Source organism: Apis cerana, linkage group LG2 (genome assembly GCF_029169275.1).
Source record: "Apis cerana isolate GH-2021 linkage group LG2, AcerK_1.0, whole genome shotgun sequence".
Classification (NCBI taxonomy): domain Eukaryota; kingdom Metazoa; phylum Arthropoda; class Insecta; order Hymenoptera; family Apidae; genus Apis; species Apis cerana.
Window position 1 is genome coordinate 15,544,988 of NC_083853.1, and position 19,629 is coordinate 15,564,616.

At 31.6% G+C, this 19,629-nt stretch overlaps 4 protein-coding genes across 7 annotated transcripts in view; 1 reads left to right on the forward strand and 3 right to left on the reverse strand.

Annotated features, from left to right (window-relative positions):
* The first annotated feature begins 21 nt into the window (after positions 1 to 21).
* Positions 22 to 3,919, forward strand: LOC107992499 (UBX domain-containing protein 7). 2 transcript variants are annotated; one of them, XM_017048420.3, is made up of 11 exons: positions 22 to 606; positions 733 to 779; positions 943 to 1,188; positions 1,269 to 1,543; positions 1,619 to 1,885; positions 1,988 to 2,042; positions 2,104 to 2,252; positions 2,322 to 2,367; positions 2,465 to 2,550; positions 2,630 to 2,800; positions 2,877 to 3,919. In XM_017048420.3, exons 2-10 carry the CDS (start codon positions 740 to 742, stop codon positions 2,786 to 2,788), a joined length of 1,323 nt encoding a protein of 440 aa, XP_016903909.1. In that variant the 5' UTR covers positions 22 to 606; positions 733 to 739; the 3' UTR covers positions 2,789 to 2,800; positions 2,877 to 3,919. The 2 variants fall into 2 exon arrangements, with proteins under 2 accessions (XP_016903909.1, XP_016903910.1); XM_017048421.3 differs by having other exon boundaries at positions 2,116 to 2,252.
* Positions 3,335 to 5,745, reverse strand: LOC107992500 (PRA1 family protein 3). The gene is made up of 4 exons (XM_017048423.3): positions 4,964 to 5,745; positions 4,663 to 4,880; positions 4,423 to 4,536; positions 3,335 to 3,762 (listed from the first exon to the last, which is right to left on the reverse strand). The coding sequence occupies exons 1-4, from the start codon at positions 5,161 to 5,163 to the stop codon at positions 3,704 to 3,706; spliced, it is 591 nt and encodes a 196-aa protein (XP_016903912.1). The 5' UTR covers positions 5,164 to 5,745; the 3' UTR covers positions 3,335 to 3,703.
* Positions 5,746 to 6,622: 877 nt separating this feature from the next.
* Positions 6,623 to 8,758, reverse strand: LOC107992461 (26S proteasome non-ATPase regulatory subunit 6). Its single transcript, XM_017048331.2, has 5 exons — positions 8,523 to 8,758; positions 7,744 to 8,095; positions 7,324 to 7,652; positions 7,064 to 7,232; positions 6,623 to 6,964 (listed from the first exon to the last, which is right to left on the reverse strand). The coding sequence occupies exons 1-5, from the start codon at positions 8,665 to 8,667 to the stop codon at positions 6,790 to 6,792; spliced, it is 1,170 nt and encodes a 389-aa protein (XP_016903820.1). The 5' UTR covers positions 8,668 to 8,758; the 3' UTR covers positions 6,623 to 6,789.
* A 2,944-nt stretch (positions 8,759 to 11,702) lies between these two features.
* LOC107992495 (atrophin-1) overlaps positions 11,703 to 19,629 on the reverse strand; it is a 32,020-nt gene continuing 24,093 nt past the window's right edge. For all 3 annotated transcript variants that reach the window (XM_062071725.1, XM_062071727.1, XM_062071726.1), the window contains exons 7-9: positions 18,716 to 18,865; positions 17,199 to 17,341; positions 11,703 to 17,089 (exon numbers count right to left, since the gene is read on the reverse strand). In XM_062071725.1, coding sequence (XP_061927709.1) covers positions 15,083 to 17,089; positions 17,199 to 17,341; positions 18,716 to 18,865 — 2,300 coding nt within the window. In that variant the 3' untranslated portion in view covers positions 11,703 to 15,082. The remainder of the gene's footprint in view (positions 17,090 to 17,198; positions 17,342 to 18,715; positions 18,866 to 19,629) is intronic.

Here is a 19,629-nt window from a genome sequence, read left to right on the forward strand (position 1 = left end):
TTCATTTGTACTATATATATTTGAAATTGGAAGGACATATTTAAAATGTAACGTAACAATAAATAAGTAGATAATGAAACTCATTTCAATAGTATTTATTATATATGTATTCTATTTTATGAAATATTTTAATATAAAAGAAAGTCCATTTAATTTTAAATTAATTTATTTATAATAATTTATAACAATATAATATTTGAAATTAGTTTATTAATAAATAGTTAAATAAACTTAAAAAAATTAGTAAATTATTATAAGATATATAATACAATAAAGAGAGGATGAACTCAATGTTCATTGTATAAATTTATATTTTCTGTCTTTATTGTTATTTATTTTATTTTTTAATATGCTGATTATAATTATAATTTTAACCTCTGGTATTGTAAGATATGTGAAATATTGATAATTATTTACATATTAAATAAATAAATAAATTTAATTATATAACTAAAGTATATATTATAAAAATATAGTGATGTTAGATCTATCTTATATTTCGTTTATGACTATAATATTTCTGAAATCGTTGAATATTGAATCACAGTGCAGACAACCTTTTTGTGTTCAACGTAGGACATGAACGACGCTTCACATCATTACAATGTAAAGATTACGGAATATTAAATTTAAAATCAATTTTTAAACGAAATGAAATGTCATGTAATTAATATTAATTTATAAATTATGTTAATATTTATGTATTTTATTTTCCACATCTCTGTAATTTAGAAACATAATGGATCAAGAACTTATTGAAAAATTTATAGAGGTGACGGGTAAGTAACGTTATTTTGATATTTAATATATGAAAAATTATATAAGCACATTTTATATAAATGTTTATTGTTTGAAAAATTTGCAAATAATATATTTATTATATCTTAATCTATAATAATGTTTAAATAATATTGATAAATTATTTTATATATTAATTATTAGGGGAAAGTGAGGCAACAGCTCGTCAATATTTATCATTAGCTGATGGAAATGTAGAAACTGCAATAAGTTTAATGTTTGATGGTAGCCAAGCACCAGAACCATTATGTACACCTGATCCAGAACCAGAAGTGAGACCTCCTATTTTACCTATGCAGGAAGTATTAGTGCCATCTGGTCCAATATGTTCTCTTCCAAGATTGTCCACTAATGTATTTGACAGATTCAGAGATTTTGCTGTAGAGACTCGTAAATATTATTTTATTTTAATATTTTATTAATAGATAATATATAGTATCATTATTTATGAACATAATCATGTTATATAGAACGGCAAGAAGAAGAAATGGCCCGAAAAGTAGCCGGAGTTAAACAAATATCTTATTGCAAATCAAAAAGATTGGAAGATTTATTTCGTCCACCATGTGATATTCTCTTTCTGGGTTCTTTTATGGAAGCCCGTGAACATGCCAAATCATTAAATCGTTGGTTACTTGTAAATATTCAAAATCCTCAAGAATTTTCTTGTCAAATCCTTAATAGAGATGTATGGTCCAATCAACAAATTCAAGAAATTATAAAGGATCATTTTATTTTGTGGCAAGTAAGTTATCTTGAAACATTTATATTTAAATTTTATTAAGATTATAGAATATATAAAATATGTTTCTCTAAATAGGTTTTGTCAAATACAAGTGATGGAAATCGTTACGTACATTTATATGATGTATATGAATATCCTTATTTAGCAGTAATAGATCCTAGAACAGGAGAATGTATGAAAACTTACAATCATATTACTGTAGATATTTTAATATCTGCTTTAAATGATATGTTGAGCTCTCATCCATCTCCAGAATGTGTATCAAGTGATTCAGTTCATTCTAAAGAATGGAATAATTGCACTGCCACAACAACAAAAGAATGTTCTTCATCTAATTCACCAGTATGTATATAGAAAAGAAAATTTAAATTCACTAAATTATTAATAAAATATTTTGATTTTTATTTTAAAAATTATTACATAAATAATTATTTTTATTTATAGGATTGTAGTACTATTAAGGCATTTAAACATACAATTGATAATTTAAATGACACAGGTAAGTGATATTTATAAAATATTTCAAATGTTTAATATACTTCTTTTATTTATATTACAAGATTATTATACAGATAATATAGATATTAAGAATGATCTAACATCTATTCAAAGTTCAAGTATAAATACATCTCTTGATTCATTTGAAAATATAAGTAAAAAAAGAAAAATGAATGAATCAGATGAAGCAAATCAGGAAACAAGTTCAAAGGTATATTAAAATATGCACATAATTTAATATATATAATTAATTACGATTAATATACATTTATCATTATAGGATGAATCATATAAATTGAAATCTGATTTTAATGAAATTAAAAGCGGTAAAAAATTATTACGTTTTAATTTAATCATATTAAACTTTATTAAATGATATTAAATGATATTTTTAGATTAATAAAAAATACATTTTTTTTATAGATAATGAATCTGTTATAAGACTTTGTTTAAGACTGCCAAATGGTAAAAAAGAAACAGTGTTAATGTCCACCACTGATACAATAGAAGTAATTATAAAATTTTTATTAACAATATATTTAGAAATCGTAAATTATAATACACGTTAAACTTTTTTTTTCTTTACAGAAGTTCATAAATACAATGGAAGATATGGGTTATAAATCAACCAATCATACTTATTTAGTACCATTTCCGAAAACAAATATTGGAGCGCTTCCACCACAAACACATTTATCAGATACGATTTTATTTCCAGCAAACACAGTATTTATAACAAAGATATAGTGGTGCGATTAGGTAAGTGCGTTTATGTATGTTTCAAAAAATTAAATGATATTTAAATAATAAAAGAATATATTATGCTCTATTGCAGATGATACATTATAGCGCGAGTATCTCTTTTTATCTTATTACATTAGGGAGAAAATATATTATAAGTTCGATAAATATTATGAATCTTAAAGTATATAGAAATGCATTGTGACCATAAATGTTCAATTTATTTATGTATAATTCCAAAATCATTATATTTGTTATTCAATATTCAATATTATTCATTATTCAATATTCAATAATTCTTAAAATATTTTACATAAAATGAATAAATTATAGAAATTCGATTAACTTTTATATAAATGAAAACGAAATTATATTATTCATTTTTAAAAACAATTACAAAATAAGTTTCTATACTTTCATATTGATATAATTATAAGTTTTCAGTTTAAGAAAGACTGAAATAAATAAGTTTTATTTATATATTTGAATAAAAAAATTATATTGGATAATATTAAATTTTGTATCTTACATATATTATAAGATTTGTACAAATTACATAAAATTATTTATTTATTTTATATTACATGTATATGTTCAGTACAATGTATGTCAGTTATATGTCCATATGACTTATAAATAGACAACCTATTTTTAGGGTTTAAATTTACATAGTTCATTTGTTGCAGCTATACTTAAATATGATTATTATTTTATAATATAGATATTAATGATAAGAAAGAATTTTTGTGTGAGTAAATTCAAAATGTAGTTATGTTTTTTGCAACTATGTAAAATTTTTTATATATGTAACTCTCACCTAATTATCCACAAATATTTTTCTGTGACTTTAGCAGCATCCGACTGTTAATGACACATATTCACTGCCAAACGTTGTTACAATTTGTTGTATGAAGTTGATTATTAGTGAAGCGATTGATTACAGGTTTTTTGTGTGCGCAAGGTTATACCACTCGTATGTTCTGCGTAATGAAATAAGAAATAATAATGCAAAATTTAATGTAACAATAAATAGTTAATAGAAATCTTAAAAATATTCATGATATAAGCCTTTTTCTTTATGTATGTTATATGTAATTATAATATATAATATTCAAGAATAAATATATTTAATACAGATATATTATGTACATAAGTATATTAAACAGACTAAATAATACATGATTTGATAAATTTTTTTATGTAAAATTATTATATAGATTTAATAGTAAAAAATATAAAATCATTATTATAAAATCACAGATTTTATATATTACTATAATTATTGACATTAATTGGTTTTTAAATTTTAACTTACTAATTTACACATAAAATATAACAAAATGAGTATATATCAAAAAAATTATATCACATATAAACTATGCTATTACAATTATAAAAATAACTGAATTATAATCAGAAATCATATCTCAACATTATATATTAGTTTTTCTATTTTTAACTAATTCTAAGATTAACAATGAATCTTAATTGTCATTAATAAGTAAATATATATATGCATATATATATATATATATATATATATATATATATATATATAATTTCGAAAGAACATACAAAAGTATACCTTTCATTAACAATTGAATCAATACCAATTTATGTAAAGAATTCTTCTTTCATACCAAAATAATTTAAGATAACTCCCATTGGTGTACGTTTCAATCCCATACCCTCTATTTTGTTAGCAAGTTTATTCTTCACGTTTCTTAATCTTAAAGATGCATGTATAAAAATCACTAAAAAATTAACATTAAATCTTTACATTAATACAAATTAATTATAGTTTTGCATTATTATAAATGAATTCATTATATAATTTTCTTTTCTATCATATTATACTTTATATAAAAAAAAAAACTTACCGCAAAATGACAATAAAATGCCAAATAATACAAAAAGAACTGAATTTATAGTATAAATAACAAAAGAGCCACAAATAATAGTAAGAATTACTCCAACTTGGGGATATGTTCGTTTAAATTTAAGCAATGATTCTTTTTCACTAAATAAATAAATACATTCACCCCATATTGCCATCGCTGCTGTTATACCAACAATCATTTTCACTGGATGGACTGATCTAAATGATTAAAAACATACAATATCATAAAAATTTATAACCTTTCAAATCAAAACAAATTTTAATCACGCTATTTTACTTACGCTATAACTAATATAATAGCAATACACATATAAAGATAATTGGTTTGATAATACACAAGATTATTTGCTACTCTATTGCCCCATTTTTCTAAATCTCTAAAATTAGGGAGTTGAAAACGTGAAGATTCCAAAAGAAAATCATATAAACTACGAAGAGGTGGTAATTCCCATCCATCGGCTATCGATATCGTTTTATCCATTATAATAATTATAATACACACAATTTTAAATTGAATTAAATAGTTTAATTTTTTATAATACACATCAATCGATTTTTACACGACAAGTCTTGATATTTTTGGATGATGACGAAGACAGACGTCATGTAAAGTTTATGAAATCAATGTATCGTTGTTCAAAAATAATTAATTAAATTAATCGTAATTTTCACATTCTTTAAAAAAAGAAATAATATTTAATTTTTATTTTTTCTTCTCAGTAAAAAATATATATATCATGCATATAAATTGCATTAAAATCAATTTAAAAATGCTAATTTCTTAATACATTTACTTCTCTTCCGACACATAATAAACATCGATGGACAATGTAAAAGTCACGTCATTTTTTATTTCGAGAAAGTTATATAGCGCGTATTTTAAAATTCTTTCTGTTAATCTATGAATAATTAATTTTTGTTAATTAATTAAATAATTGTTTAGATTAAATCAGATTTAATTAATTGAATTAATTATTTATATATAGAAATCGATTAAAATATAATATAATTATCATTTAGGATATAAAATTAAACTTTAACTGTTTCATATTATATATATAATTTTATTGTTGTTCATTTGAAATATATAATAATTTTTTAATTTCCTATTGATAATATTTTTTAAATTTTTGATTAATTAATTTTTCATATATTAACAATATATTTATTAATTTTATTAATATATATTATGTGTAGTAATGTTATTTACTTCATCAAAGCTTTTATTATACAATAAAATAAATCGTTAATATGAAATACGAACTGTAACAAATAAAAAAACATATCAAATATTATTTTGTTTTGATAACATTACACATATCGACTCAATCATACGCATTAATAAATTCTGATAATATTGATATTGTTATTAATTTAATAACAAACTTCTAAACAAATTTAATATAAAATTTTTACTGTATTTCGACTTTTGTTCCTAAAATCAGTACAAAATGCAATAATATTTTCTTTAAAGAGAATTCGATTGAACAATATACTAAAATTTACATTAACTTTACACGACTTCTTATAGTTACATAATGGATGTACATATAAATGTACATCCATAGATTCAATTATTTTTTATATTGAATATATAAACTTAAGTATAATCTTTTTTATATTTTATATAGATTATAAAAATATATTTACAAATATTTTGATAGAAGAATTAACATTACTTACAATTTATAAAAAAAAGACTTATTTTAAATATTGTCAAATATATAATTTATGATCAAATATATAATTTATATTTTGAATACAAATAATAGTAAAAATTATAAAATATATCATTAATTAATATCAAAGAATAGTTAATATAGTTAATATTCAAAAAAACAAAAATCAGTGTCATCTTTTTGAGTTTGAAAAAAAAAGATTGAAAATTATTTCAAAGAAATCGTTAAAAATTTGGAAAGACAGGATAATTAAAATCAGAATTTGTCAGAGATGACATTTAAGATGTATATTTCTATCGTAAAAATTGAAAATTATATTAAATCTTTGATACAAAATTAAGAGGGTAAAATAATAAAATTTCAAATATTTCAAGAACATCAGACAATAAGTAGATGTTAAAATATGTCATGATTTATTCTTCGTTTACTTAAATATTAATAACACGCGATAACTTTTGAACCCTATTAAGTAGCAAATCACCTTGTTTAACCATAGCTTGATATTGCCAATTTTTACTATCTGGTCTATTAGTTTCAACTACACCACCAACGCGATCAACTTTACAATGCAATCTTCCGGCAGCAATAAAACGTGATAATTCTCTGTAAAAAAATAAAATTGAAATAAAATATATTAAAATATATTAAATAAATAATAACTAAATACGGAATATTAGAAACAGAAACCATTGCAAAACTTACTGATCAATATATTCTACTGTAACACCAAATGCTTCGGCCATATACTGAAGCGTTAAAGATCTATAAGATTCTAGAAGTTGTGTATAAGCGAGAATACGCATTTCTCTAACATAATATCGATAATGCGGAAAAATTAAGTAATCTCTACGTAATAAACCTTCGACATGTGCTGAAAATATATTCACATATTAGAATAAAATAATATATATATATTGATTTAAAAAATTTCAATGCTTAAATAAAAAAAATTATCTTAGTACCTAAATTTTTAAAGAAATCAGCATATTGACAATTATATAAGGAAAATAAATAATCCTTAACATCTGGATTACTATGAAGCACTTCCAAAATTTCTGAACCTTTGATAATTTTATCTCTAAGTTCATTTCTAGGTAAACTTATCATACTTAAATATACGGTGTATCTCACGAACGTATTATAATCCATAAGCTCATAACTAGTGAATGTGCTAATTGTATCCAAAAAGAAATTTGCAGCTTCTTTGAAATCACGAACAGCTATACAATATGTTCCTTGATATACCTTTAAACGATTTCGTCTATCCCAATCACCACCTTCTTCTATTAAACTAAAAAAAAAAGATAATATTTAAATGATGTCGTAACTGAGATATATTATTCTATTGAATCAGTAATTTTTTCAAATTTATATGTATATACCTTTTAGCTTTTTCTATATTTCTCGTAACATGATCATGATCTAAATAAAATAATCCAATTCTAATATTATGAAATACAATATCTAATCTATGTCCTAATGATACAGTTTTATCATAAGTTTTTTTGAATGCAGAAATGGAACCTTCTTTATCACCTATTCTACATAAATGTTCTGATTTTTTAAGATTAGCTTCTCTCACTTCCATTTCACCCAAATTCTTTTCAGCATCTTCAATTGCTGCATCTAATTCTTTCAATTGTTCCATATTCTTAGTTTTCATAGAAGTTAAAAGAGTATCATCGACCGGCCAATTCAAATCTTTACAAACTTCTTCATAAAATGGAGCCATATCTAAAAAGAAATGATTATATATTTTAAAACAATGTTAAAATATTCTCATTATTTATCATTTTAATTTAATATATAATTCTAATAATATAATATTACGTATTTACAAATATATATAATTTAAAATTTGAAAATGAAGAATAATAATGAAAAATGTGATTGTCTAATAATGAAGAAATATATCTATTAATAAAAGAAAAGAAAGAAAAAAAAAATTATTGCATTAAAACTATGTGAAAGAAATGATTAATAATAAAAAGAAATAAGAAGGTTAAAATAAATATTATGACAATTCTATTTATATTCAGTTTCTATTTATATAAAAATATCAATTAAATCTTAAATATCGAATATTTAATTTGTTATTGAAATTTTATATTATATAAATAAAATGAAATAATTAATTTAAATGTAAAAAGTGCAATCTCACTTTCTGCTTTAATGGCATCTAACAGTTTGTTCTTTAAATATGGATCATCCTTATGTTCTGGCAGACTTAACAAAAATTTTGTTTGAGCCAATTCCAAATTGGGATTTTTCTCTAAACCCTCTTCTTCTAAATTTTCCAACGGCATTATAAATTCTAATTATAATTACGACACTGATAAACACAATTAATCCACACTTTGCGTTTTGCGAAGCATGAACTAAATAATATATAGATAAACCATGAAAACATATATTTCTAGAATTCCTCAATAGGTGGCAGAATTTTTTTCATATTGAAGATTTATCATAAAAATTCTTTTAACAAATTTATAATAATATTTTTAAATAACATATTAAAGAATATTTTTAAAATATAATTGATAAAAAGATATGAATTAAATAAAAAATTTATATATTTTTAATGTTTTTCGTAATTCAGGTTTTTAATATAAGATACATGATTATCTTAAAATAATGAACACAGAACGAATCTTCTTTTAACGAATCAATTTATTTTTTGACACGAACTGCCAATGACTCAGGTAAATTGAGCCCAAAAAGAGAAAAATGTTTTCACAGGATTCGTTATATTTAAAATTTACAAGAAGGATTGCATAATGCGAGTTCATTCATTCACATACCACACAATTTAACGCATACTGGCGATTTCGGCATTTTTTTTTTTCATTAATGACAGTTTTGCGCGACACTGATCTTCGATAATATTGTTATAATTATATTTGAACAGTAACAACAAAATGGATTGCAATATGATCATTGAAAAGATTAAATAGAATTCTAACAAAACGGCAATAGATCATTAAAAATATGCTCTTAATAAAAAGCTGCAATATCATAAATTAAATTTTATATGTAAATTCTGTCAAAATAGAGTCGAGACAACACGAGATATCAATTAGAATTAATTTTATATGTAAATATTGTATAATTTAACATATGCAAATTTTTGCATGTAAATTAATTTTATATGTATGTAATTTACAAATATATATAACATTAAATCATATTTTTGTGCAAAATACACAATTCTTATATCGTGCGTTATTTTTTTTTTTTTTTAAAAAATGCAAATTATTCATTCTTGTGATTGTAATATCATAATCTAATATTAAGCGATACATAAAATATAAGAATAAAAATTAAATTTTTAATTTTTTTCTTGTGTATTTTTAAATAATTTTGATAAACATGTAAATGGTTTTTTCTGCTATCCTTCTTTCTTGTCTACAAGAATAAATATATCAATAGGGATTAATATCGCAAACTGAATAAATTATTCATTTGTAATTAATTAATTTGAGGAATTCGATATCGATAATTGAATATATATGACATTTTTTTTTATTATTTTTTTTTCTTTTTTTTTTTTTTTTCCTTAAAAAAAAGACGAATGGCAAAAGAGATACGTATTTTAGAGAGAATCCCTTGTTTTAAGGAAAAACGTATCATTTATTGATAATAAGGAAACGATCGCAAATTCGATCGAAGAATCAGCAATCGAAATGTGCACGGTTGGTAAAAAATAAATCGTTGGATAACCAATGCACTCTTTGAATACAGTTTAGTTTACCGACCGATTTCCAAGGTAGATTAATAATGTAACATTCAACGCACATTTAGAATTACGAATCCAGCTATGCTACACGGTCATGAGATCGTTAAGCGTAAATACATCGATTTGTTCCTTCGGACGAATATTAGAGAAGCAGATAGAATTTATCACGTATCTTAAACATCACGAACGAACGAACAACAACCAGTAATGATGTTTCAAATTCATAGAAACGAAAGAATAGCATACATTTAATTAAAATTGAGACAATCGAGCTCATTTTATTCACAGCGTATTTGAACACTTTTTCAATTGTAAACACATATGGTACAGTATTATCGTTATTATGTTCGTTCGGACGATCATATATAAAAATATAAGCGACTCGAATCTTTAATGATACTCTTTAATCGTCAATAATTAATTTTTGATTGTTGAAAAAATTTTTAATAAAAAGGCGTGAAAATGTATCATAAGAGAAAGTGACAAGAAAAGATCTATACCGAATTGATTTTGCTTTCTTTCTCATCGATCGAACAGACGATCAAATCTTTCTTTTTCTTCTTTTTTATATTCTTTCAATTTTTGCTTCTTTTTTATCTTTTGTTTTGCTTATTTTTTTTTTCTTTTTATTTTTGATTCAGAATTATGCATAAGTTATATATAAATTTTGCACACGTATAAAAAAATCCAAGCGAAACGTTTTCATTGATTTGTTCGTGTGATCTCGATCTAATAGGAAGATGAACAAAATAGGAAGATGAAAGGGGAAAAATAGAAATGTAGAAGAAAAAAAGAAAAAAAATAATAAAATTAATATAAAAAAAAAAAAAAAAAAAAAAAAACAAACGATATGGTTCTCGATGAAACATTTGGCAGATTGTTGACGAGAATCAATTTGGAAGCAAGAAATAATCGATCTAGCAAGTGAAAGAAAGGAAGAGAAGGGCAAAATATGATAAAACGAAATAAAAATTGCGAATGATGAAAGATGCGTTGCCCTTCTTTTCCGAGTTGTACGAACAGCTATAAATACTCAGCAAGTATATTGTTGGTCGATATAGAACACATCTCGATAATCCGAGCGATCGATACGATGCTGATAATGAGAATTGTGACAGAGAAGTGGTTAAGGTAAAAGCGAGCGAGCGAGCGGTCGATTACTGTTTCGGCCACGAATCGACAGATCGGTCGATCGATCGATCGATCGGTCAGCTGGACATTCACACCGTTAAGTTTAAAAGGTAGAATAATAGAGGTTCCACAAGCGATTAAAAAATATGTCAGAGGCCGGTTTTGGCCCAAGCTCTCTTACTCGCTTACGCTCGAATTTTTTTCCTCTCTTTTCTCTCGATTTTCTTTCTTTTTCTGATTTTATTAATATTTTTATCATCATTATTGTTATTATTATTATTATTATTATTATTATTTTGTTATTATTATTATTTATCTTTACTATTAATATTTATTATTACTATTATATTATAGTTATTATTATTGTTATTATTATTATTATAATTATTATTATTATTATTATTATAATTATTATTATTATTATTATTATTATTATTATTATTATTATTTCGATACGATCAACAGCGAAACCACTTAAATCTGTATAATATATTTATACTTAATACTTAATTCTTAGCGATCAATTTACAATCGATTGATTCGATTAATCGAAAGGATCGATTAATTCGCAGCGATGGTTCGTTCCGTTCGGCACGGCATACATTCATTTCCGTTTCCCTGTTTCCCTTTCCTTCTTTTTTCTTTTTTTCATTATCGACGAACGATTAACACCGACGACACTTATACTAGAACCGTCCTTTTTGAATCGGAATGAATTCTGAAAAACATCTACCATAGATTAATTGTCGATCGTACGCGCTTTGTGTCCTTGAGGCCGATAGAACAAAAGAAACATTCATTATATAGACATCAGTTATTATATCAACGATTTTCTCATCTATACCCTGTGCATCATTTTAAATGTTTCAACACATCCTATGTGATTACTCGATAAATGTTTCTCGCTTATCGTAGATAGTCAATATATAATATTTATACTTTGTATGTGTATTCTATAAGTATAGGCACGCGACGCGTACACGTGTGTATACTTATACATATGTATGTATTTGTTATGTAGGTACGTATACGCGTATACGTACGCGTGCATATATTTATTTCTTTGCATGTAACCATGCTAGATGCGTAATTTTACAGCGTTGATTAGCGACAAAAAGAAGATGTCGGTTATAGCATACATCTATATCGACTGTTCGTGATCGTGTATCGATAAACACTGTAATTCTCGATTGCTCGAAATGCGGCAATGAAATATACAATTAAACGAGAAACAACATAACGCGATAACTATAAAAATCACGGTAACGCATGATATTTCACAACGACGTCAATAGTCAACGATTAACCGATACGCATTAACCGATAAAGAAATTGCAACGAGAACGGTTATGGCTATGGCTGTAGCGAGTGCGAGGTACGAAAGCGAGGATGTCTATCGAATCGACTATCGAGATTTTATTCGCGGCCCACCATCTCTTCCATTTCACTCCACTTCTTTCCCACTATTTTCTAATTTACAAACAGATCGATTTTTCCGCATTTTCCAATCCATCTTTCCAATCCACTTTTCCGATACATATTCTCTATATATTTCTTCAAATTAGAAGAAAAATTAGGATACAAATCTATGGAAGCGCCTATGCGTCGATCGATCTTGGATCATTCGTTCCGTATACGTTGATGAAAACGATGCAATCGAAACGGTTATCGTAAAATCATTTCAGTTGCATCGAGTCGTTTCCATCCTGTGGCACAATCACGTGTACACGCAACGGAATACGGAATACAGTACATATACGTAGATATAGTAGGAGGTAAGACGACTAAAATTTCAAAAGATGATCGTCGATCGTGAGCGTTTATTGTTCGATGCATATCTGTTAAGTCCTACCATACTGTGTACGTATAGGTTATGATTCGTCGCTACTTGTCCGTTAGATGGAACATCTTCGTTTCTAACGGAAGCGAATCAAGCGAATTGTTTTTCTACAAGTCGTACAACAAAGATCGTAAAACGGAAGAGAAAAAGAAAAAAAAAAAAAAAAATAACGCACAGAATTTAGAAACGTTTCGCACGATTACAATTAATATTTTAGAATTTAATTTAAAATGCTTTATCCACGATCGACTAATTTTAATCACGATCCATTCCATTTATTAGTTTTCTTTTTCAATTTAAACCGCGTGCAAAATTACTCGGTCGATTGCGATAAACCGCCACGATTCAACGAATCGAATTGACTAGATTCGCATTAAACATATAAAGTTTTCAATTAATCATGTGCCCACGCGTACACGTGTTATTGTTTTGACGTAACGTATATCATACACTGTATAACACACGCATATACTTATGTGTATACGATGCAGCGGTCGAAAAACGACATCGCATTTGTTTACACCACGAACTGAAAATATTTCCAAATTTTTCGGAATATCATCGAACACATGTCATATCCCTCTCTCATCTTTCGATGTATCGATCGACTTTCGTGATTTTTCGTTCCGATTATAGAGCGCGTTATTATCGCTCGACGACTATTATATATCGATCAACGTTTCGATCGCAAACTTGTATCGTGTGTGTGTGCGTGTATATATATATATATATATATATATACGTATATATATATATATATATATATATATTCATATATTCATATATACATATATATACACATATATATATATATATTCCACCAATTCGGATATATTTTGTCCACTGGATTGTAAAAAATGCTCGAACAAAAGTCGAACGCTACCGCTTATCAAATAGCAATCTCACTTGTGGATACATCGATTACAGGTAATAACGTGATGTAAACGATTCGTCGTGTACAAACTAACCAACTACATACCTTCTCTCGTACAACGAAAGGAGCGGGAAAAGGATAAAATAACAATAAGGAGGTACATATACGTGTACGGTCAATTTCCCAAGTTGTAACGAGTCACGTTCGGAAAGAAATGTATACCGATTCGTTGAAACAGCAACAGATCGCACATGCTCGCCATTACAAAGCGAAACATCCGAATAATTGTCAACAATAACGAAAGCGTGTAACAGTAAAGGTCGGAAAACGATGAAGAAAAGCGATCAACGTTGAACATTTTCCACTATCGAGGATCGATGCGCGATCACCGCGAACAGAGGCGAATAGCAATATCGACGAGCACGCCATCTTTCGAGTTATTGACGCGTTTCCGTACAATAATATCAACTGATTTCGTAGCACGTGCAGTTCGTTTCTTCGCTCTATCCTCTTCTTCTTTCCCTTTCACACTTTTCAACGCAATTTCGAACCGTGCGCTCGTTGCTACTCGCGGCATATAGGTACTCTTAGGTAACAGTTAATCGAGCCGTGTAACGCAAAGAGAGGTTGGAGGGAGAAAATCGAAAGGGCGGATCGAGAAGTGAGAAAAGGAGCGACCGATCGGAGGATGGAAAGGATAGAAAGAGAGAGGTTGATGGGCGAAAGAAGGAAGGATTGGGAAGAGAAAACGCGCGCGCAAATCGCAGTATCAAGTCACGCCAGGAGGCGATTGTACCGGCGGATCCTAAACTGTGTAAAAATACGTAGAAAAGATAAACGTAGCGCTCGAATCGTTTGCTTGTTGCCCGTCCGTTTGTCCGTCTGTCCGTCCCTCCGTCTCTTGCCTGTGCATACCTTTGTGTGCCTGATTTTATGGATTGACACGCGCGCGCGAGCAGGTACGCGCAGATACGGATGAAGTGAGAGCGTGAGCGTAAGCGCGTGTCTATGCATGTTCTATGTTTGCACGTGTGTGTCTGTCTACGCGTATGTGTCTCCGTGTGTGCGTGTGCCTGTGTCCCTGTGTCCGTGTGTGTGTGAGCGTGCGCGTTTGTACGTGGAATAGTTTTACATCGATTATCATACACCATCGTAAGCGAGGTCGACCGACGGTCTGTGATGGGAAGGGAGGTAAGACGGCGGCGTCGTGCCCGGCGAAGTACCCGGCGTTGTGCTACCAACGCTCGTGTAACCGCCGGGATAATTGGCGCTGGGCGCGTGAATCCCAGCCGGTGGGGCCGGATAGGCGTCGAAGGAACTAGAGTACGAACCATTGTAGGAATAAGGATTGGCCATATGACCGAGGGATGGATGCATTCCCCCCATACCGCTCATACCGCTCATCCCGTAGGTTCGTTGCATCAAGCTTGACTCAAGGCCACCGAAAAGATACCCGTTCGTCGATCCCATTGGCACGGGATAATGAGGTCCGGGGATTATATTCGGATACGAATTACCGGGATGCCCGTGGCTCATGCTCGGCGTGTAATTGCTAGACGCTAGGTTCTCCACCGTGTAAGATTTGCTATGCTGCTGCTGCTGCTGCTGTTGCTGTTGCTGCTGTTGCTGCTGCTGATGTTGTTGCTGCTGCTGTTGCTGCTGCTGCTGCTGCTGTTGTTGTTGCTGTTGCGAGTCTTGATGTTGACGCCCGTTCATGCCGTAAAGGGAACCGTAACCGTCGTTGGGCGAGTGATGCAACGAAGTTGGATAAATAGCACCGGCGGGCGCCAGAGGGGGACTGTAGTTGGACATGCCGGCGTTGGGCATGGCGGAGAATCCGGACAGATAGGACTGATGGTGGGCTTCCATCTTTTCCGCGAGGGACCCGTCGTCCGACCCCATCCCTGGGTGGGAGTGTTGGAGACGTTGGCTACCACCGTCGGCTATGCTCGGTATCTGATCGACTAGAGATTCGAGATCGCTCAAACTTTTCGAGGCAACGTCCTGTCCCCCCCCGTTCCTCTTCATGGCCGCGTACTGCTCGTGCGGGTGGTGGTGCGGCGACATGGAGGCGTGGGTCGGCGTGTGGGGGTGCGTGTGGGGGGGTGTGGGGTGGGAGTGGTGCGAGTGTTCGTCGGTGGTCTGGCTCAACGGTGTCGGCGTCGTTTGATGGGGATGGGGATTGTGAGGCTCGGACGTCTGCTCGTGATAACCCATGTAACTCGTGTAACTCGGGTGAGACGGGGTCCCGGGGCTGCCGTGGTGGTTCTCCGGATTCCCGGCTGGGTTGTACTGGCGATGGTCGTTGCTCATGTTCTGCTGGGATATACTCGTGGGGGGCTCGAAGTCCGGATGCTCCACGCTCGGGGACGTCAACGGCGACGGTTCCAAGTTGTTCTCCGAGGAAATGGCCGTGTTTATCTCCGAGGATAGGTCGGAATGGGTGAACGAGAGCGACATGGACTTTGGACTTTGGCTGTAGTGCTGCAGGTGCACCGGGCTCTGTTTCGCGTTTATGCTGTAGGGGCTGTCGGTCAAGCTTTGCCCGTAATATCCGGAATCGTTGATCGGTTGGGGGTACGGGGCCATGTGCGCGAACGTCTTTGGCGGTGAGAAACAGTTGGGCACCACGCTCCCGTAACCGTCCCCCAGGTGGCCCATCCCCGGGTGCTGCTGTTGGTGCTGCTGCTGCTGCTCCCTTTCCCTCATCTCCCGCTCCTGCTGCTTCTGCTGTTGATGAATCTTTTTCGGCCGTCCCCGCCGCTTCTTTATCACCTCGCCGTTCGCGTCTAATTTCTCGGGGTCGGGGGGCGGTTGGTCTTCCGGATTCTTGATCTTCTTCGGCCTGCCCCTCTTCTTCTTCCCGGGTATCTGGGAATCGTGCTTGATCCCGTTCATCTCGCCGATCCTGCTCTCCCCATCGTTCGTCAGCTCCTCGCAGTAAGCGGGCTTCTTGTCCTCGATCGCCTCTTGCTCCTTCTTCTTCAACTTCGCGTCGGCGAACACTATGTCGGACTCGTCCAGATGAGAGATGGTGCCGTTTAAGTAATCGCGAAACTTTTTCAGCGCCGCATAATATGGCACCTTGTCCGCCGCTCGCGGAAGTTGCGCGCATCTCGCGCTACTCGATGGCATCACCCACATGTACTGCAATCGAATACATTCGTACATCATTAGGCGAGACGTTTTCTTTTTCCTTTTTTTTTTTTTCTTTGCGATAAAAATTCGTTTCGAAATCAATGCCGTATTCCCTTACCGTATTTGTACCCTCGACCAAGTTGGGTTGTCTACCGAATCCAAAATCCTTCTTTCCGGAGAATACCTCGTATATAAGTTTACCGTTAAACACAGCGATTTTCGGCTTGTATTTTCGTAATTTTTCCAACAGGATGTGACTGCCTGTAAAAAGAAGCAGGAACCAGGTTTGAAAAGTTTCGTCGGTTGATGATCAACGTACGAACGGTTATTTACGCGTGTTGGAAATATCTTTCAATTTCACTGGATTTTGATTCGTTGAGTCGCTCGAGAAGTGTCGTCATTCGCGCGACCGAGAGAATTTTAACGGTTTCGGTTGGCAACACTGATACCGCGTGCCGCCAGTCTTCTCGCGACGACGATCGCGAAAAGTATCGAGTAAAAGTACAAGTATTGATTCGAGCATAATCTCGCCAGTGATCGTCGTTAATTTTTTTTTCCAGCACGTCGACGAAACGAAACGACGATCGTTTTTCACCGGTTATAAACTTATAAGTGAGAACGACAACAGTTCGGTGTTCGTATACCGTCCGATAGATCGTGAATCGAACCTTGTGGTTCGGGAAATTTTTCATCACTGGCAGGTATCCAAAGGTGGTAAGTAAACCAACGTTTATCGACAAACGTACGATGTTGCTTGAGTTTTCGTCCGTTCGATATAGCTCAATTCCGCGTTACAGTCCTTTGTACAGTTTTCGAATCGGTGTTTTATTTCGTTGTTCGCGTTACTTCTCGAGGTTAAATGTTTCGATACATTCGTAAAACGATAAAATTGTATTCGTATCGAACTCGAGCAACATAGAAGGATCCTTCCTTTGCGACGAAGACGGGAGGTCGTTTTTTAAAGAAATTTCATCGGGATCGGAAAAAGTGCTCGAAACGTTAACGGGAAAGCTGTTCTTACGAAAATTATTATTCAACGTTTATGTTAACGAGATAATTCGTACACGTATTCTTCGGTCGGAATATAAAACGACGTATCGAGTGGGTAAATTATTTTAACGAGGCAACGCTTTACGAAATTAATCTCTTTCGATTATTTTCGTCAATTTCGCGATATACACGATAAGCTTCGAAACTATGCTCGATCTATCTCGCGACTCGAACAACCCGATGAACGTTAAAACGCGTGTTCGTCTCGGTTTAAAACAGTCTCGTTTTTGTGGCCCATATGTGCACGATCCGTTTAAAATTTTTGCACGTGTTAGGACATGTATGTATATGCATGCGCGTGCGCGTGTTGTGTACATCTTACATCGAAATCCTTCTTTGTTCTTCTTTTGAAATTGAACGTAATCTCGAGTTATTAATTAACGACGAATCGCATCGTTTAACTTATATTTTCAATTTCTTCGATTTCAAAGAAAAAAAAAAAAAGAATCGATCGAAAGAAAGTAATATTTTTTTTTATATATATATATATATTTTTTTCACGTATACGAACAACTATAATAATATCGTTCTACGTGTCGCCCACGTGAGATCGTTTCGCCTTTGCGTATCATCTCGTATACTGACCTTCTTTGATTTCTTTCCTCGTTAGATCGGCACTGCCTTTGGTGGCGCGAGCCACCATGTTCGTGAAACCGATACCGAAGCGTAAGAGCTTGTAGTCATCATCTGCCGTCAATGGTTCGGGTGTCAATCCACTCAAGTGTAAACACTTCCCTGGAAAAGAAGAGCGGTTCGATCGTGGTGGTCAGAAAAAGTCGGAAGACGAGAACGATTTTTAAGAATTGGCGGAAAGTCATCGTCATTAACTTCCTAATCGATTTGCACAAATTGTAAAAGAGAATCTCCATGAGTTCGATCAAGCATCGTCCCTGTCTGAAAATATTCGTTGCTCGTGTTTTTCAAGCAGATCGATCGAAAACGATGAAATCGATTCGGTTCGAAATAAGGGAAAAAGTATCTTCGACGATAGATGGCGCATGGTATACGACGGTTAAATTATTCGCTTTTTGCTTCTCGTCGTCATCGTCGATTACACGACGTTTATTCGTCCGTGGAACGATGAATTTGAAATGGTCTCCGGTAAGAAAACTCGAAGAGAAACATCATTTTCTATCTGTTTTTACTTAATAATTAACCTTGGAGAAAAAGTTGATCCTGAATCGCGCAAAATTCGAGGGAAACTACGTAACAGCGATATATCGGTCGGTAAGAACGAACGCGGGCGACGCGACGGTTAATGGAAACGGTACCGTTTAACGGATTAAACGGGTCTGGGTCAAGCTTGCCTCGCTCTTTTGTTTTTCTTTCAAAAGTTCAGAGTCATAAGTCACTTTCTTCTTCCGTGGGACGGGGAAGGGAGAATTTGTTCGTCGAATCGGTCGATCACATCGGTTAAATCACACTTGGATTGGAATAATTCGGAAGAAGAGAAGAGAAAAGAGAAAGAAAGGGAAGAGAGTAACGGGGAATCGGTGCGG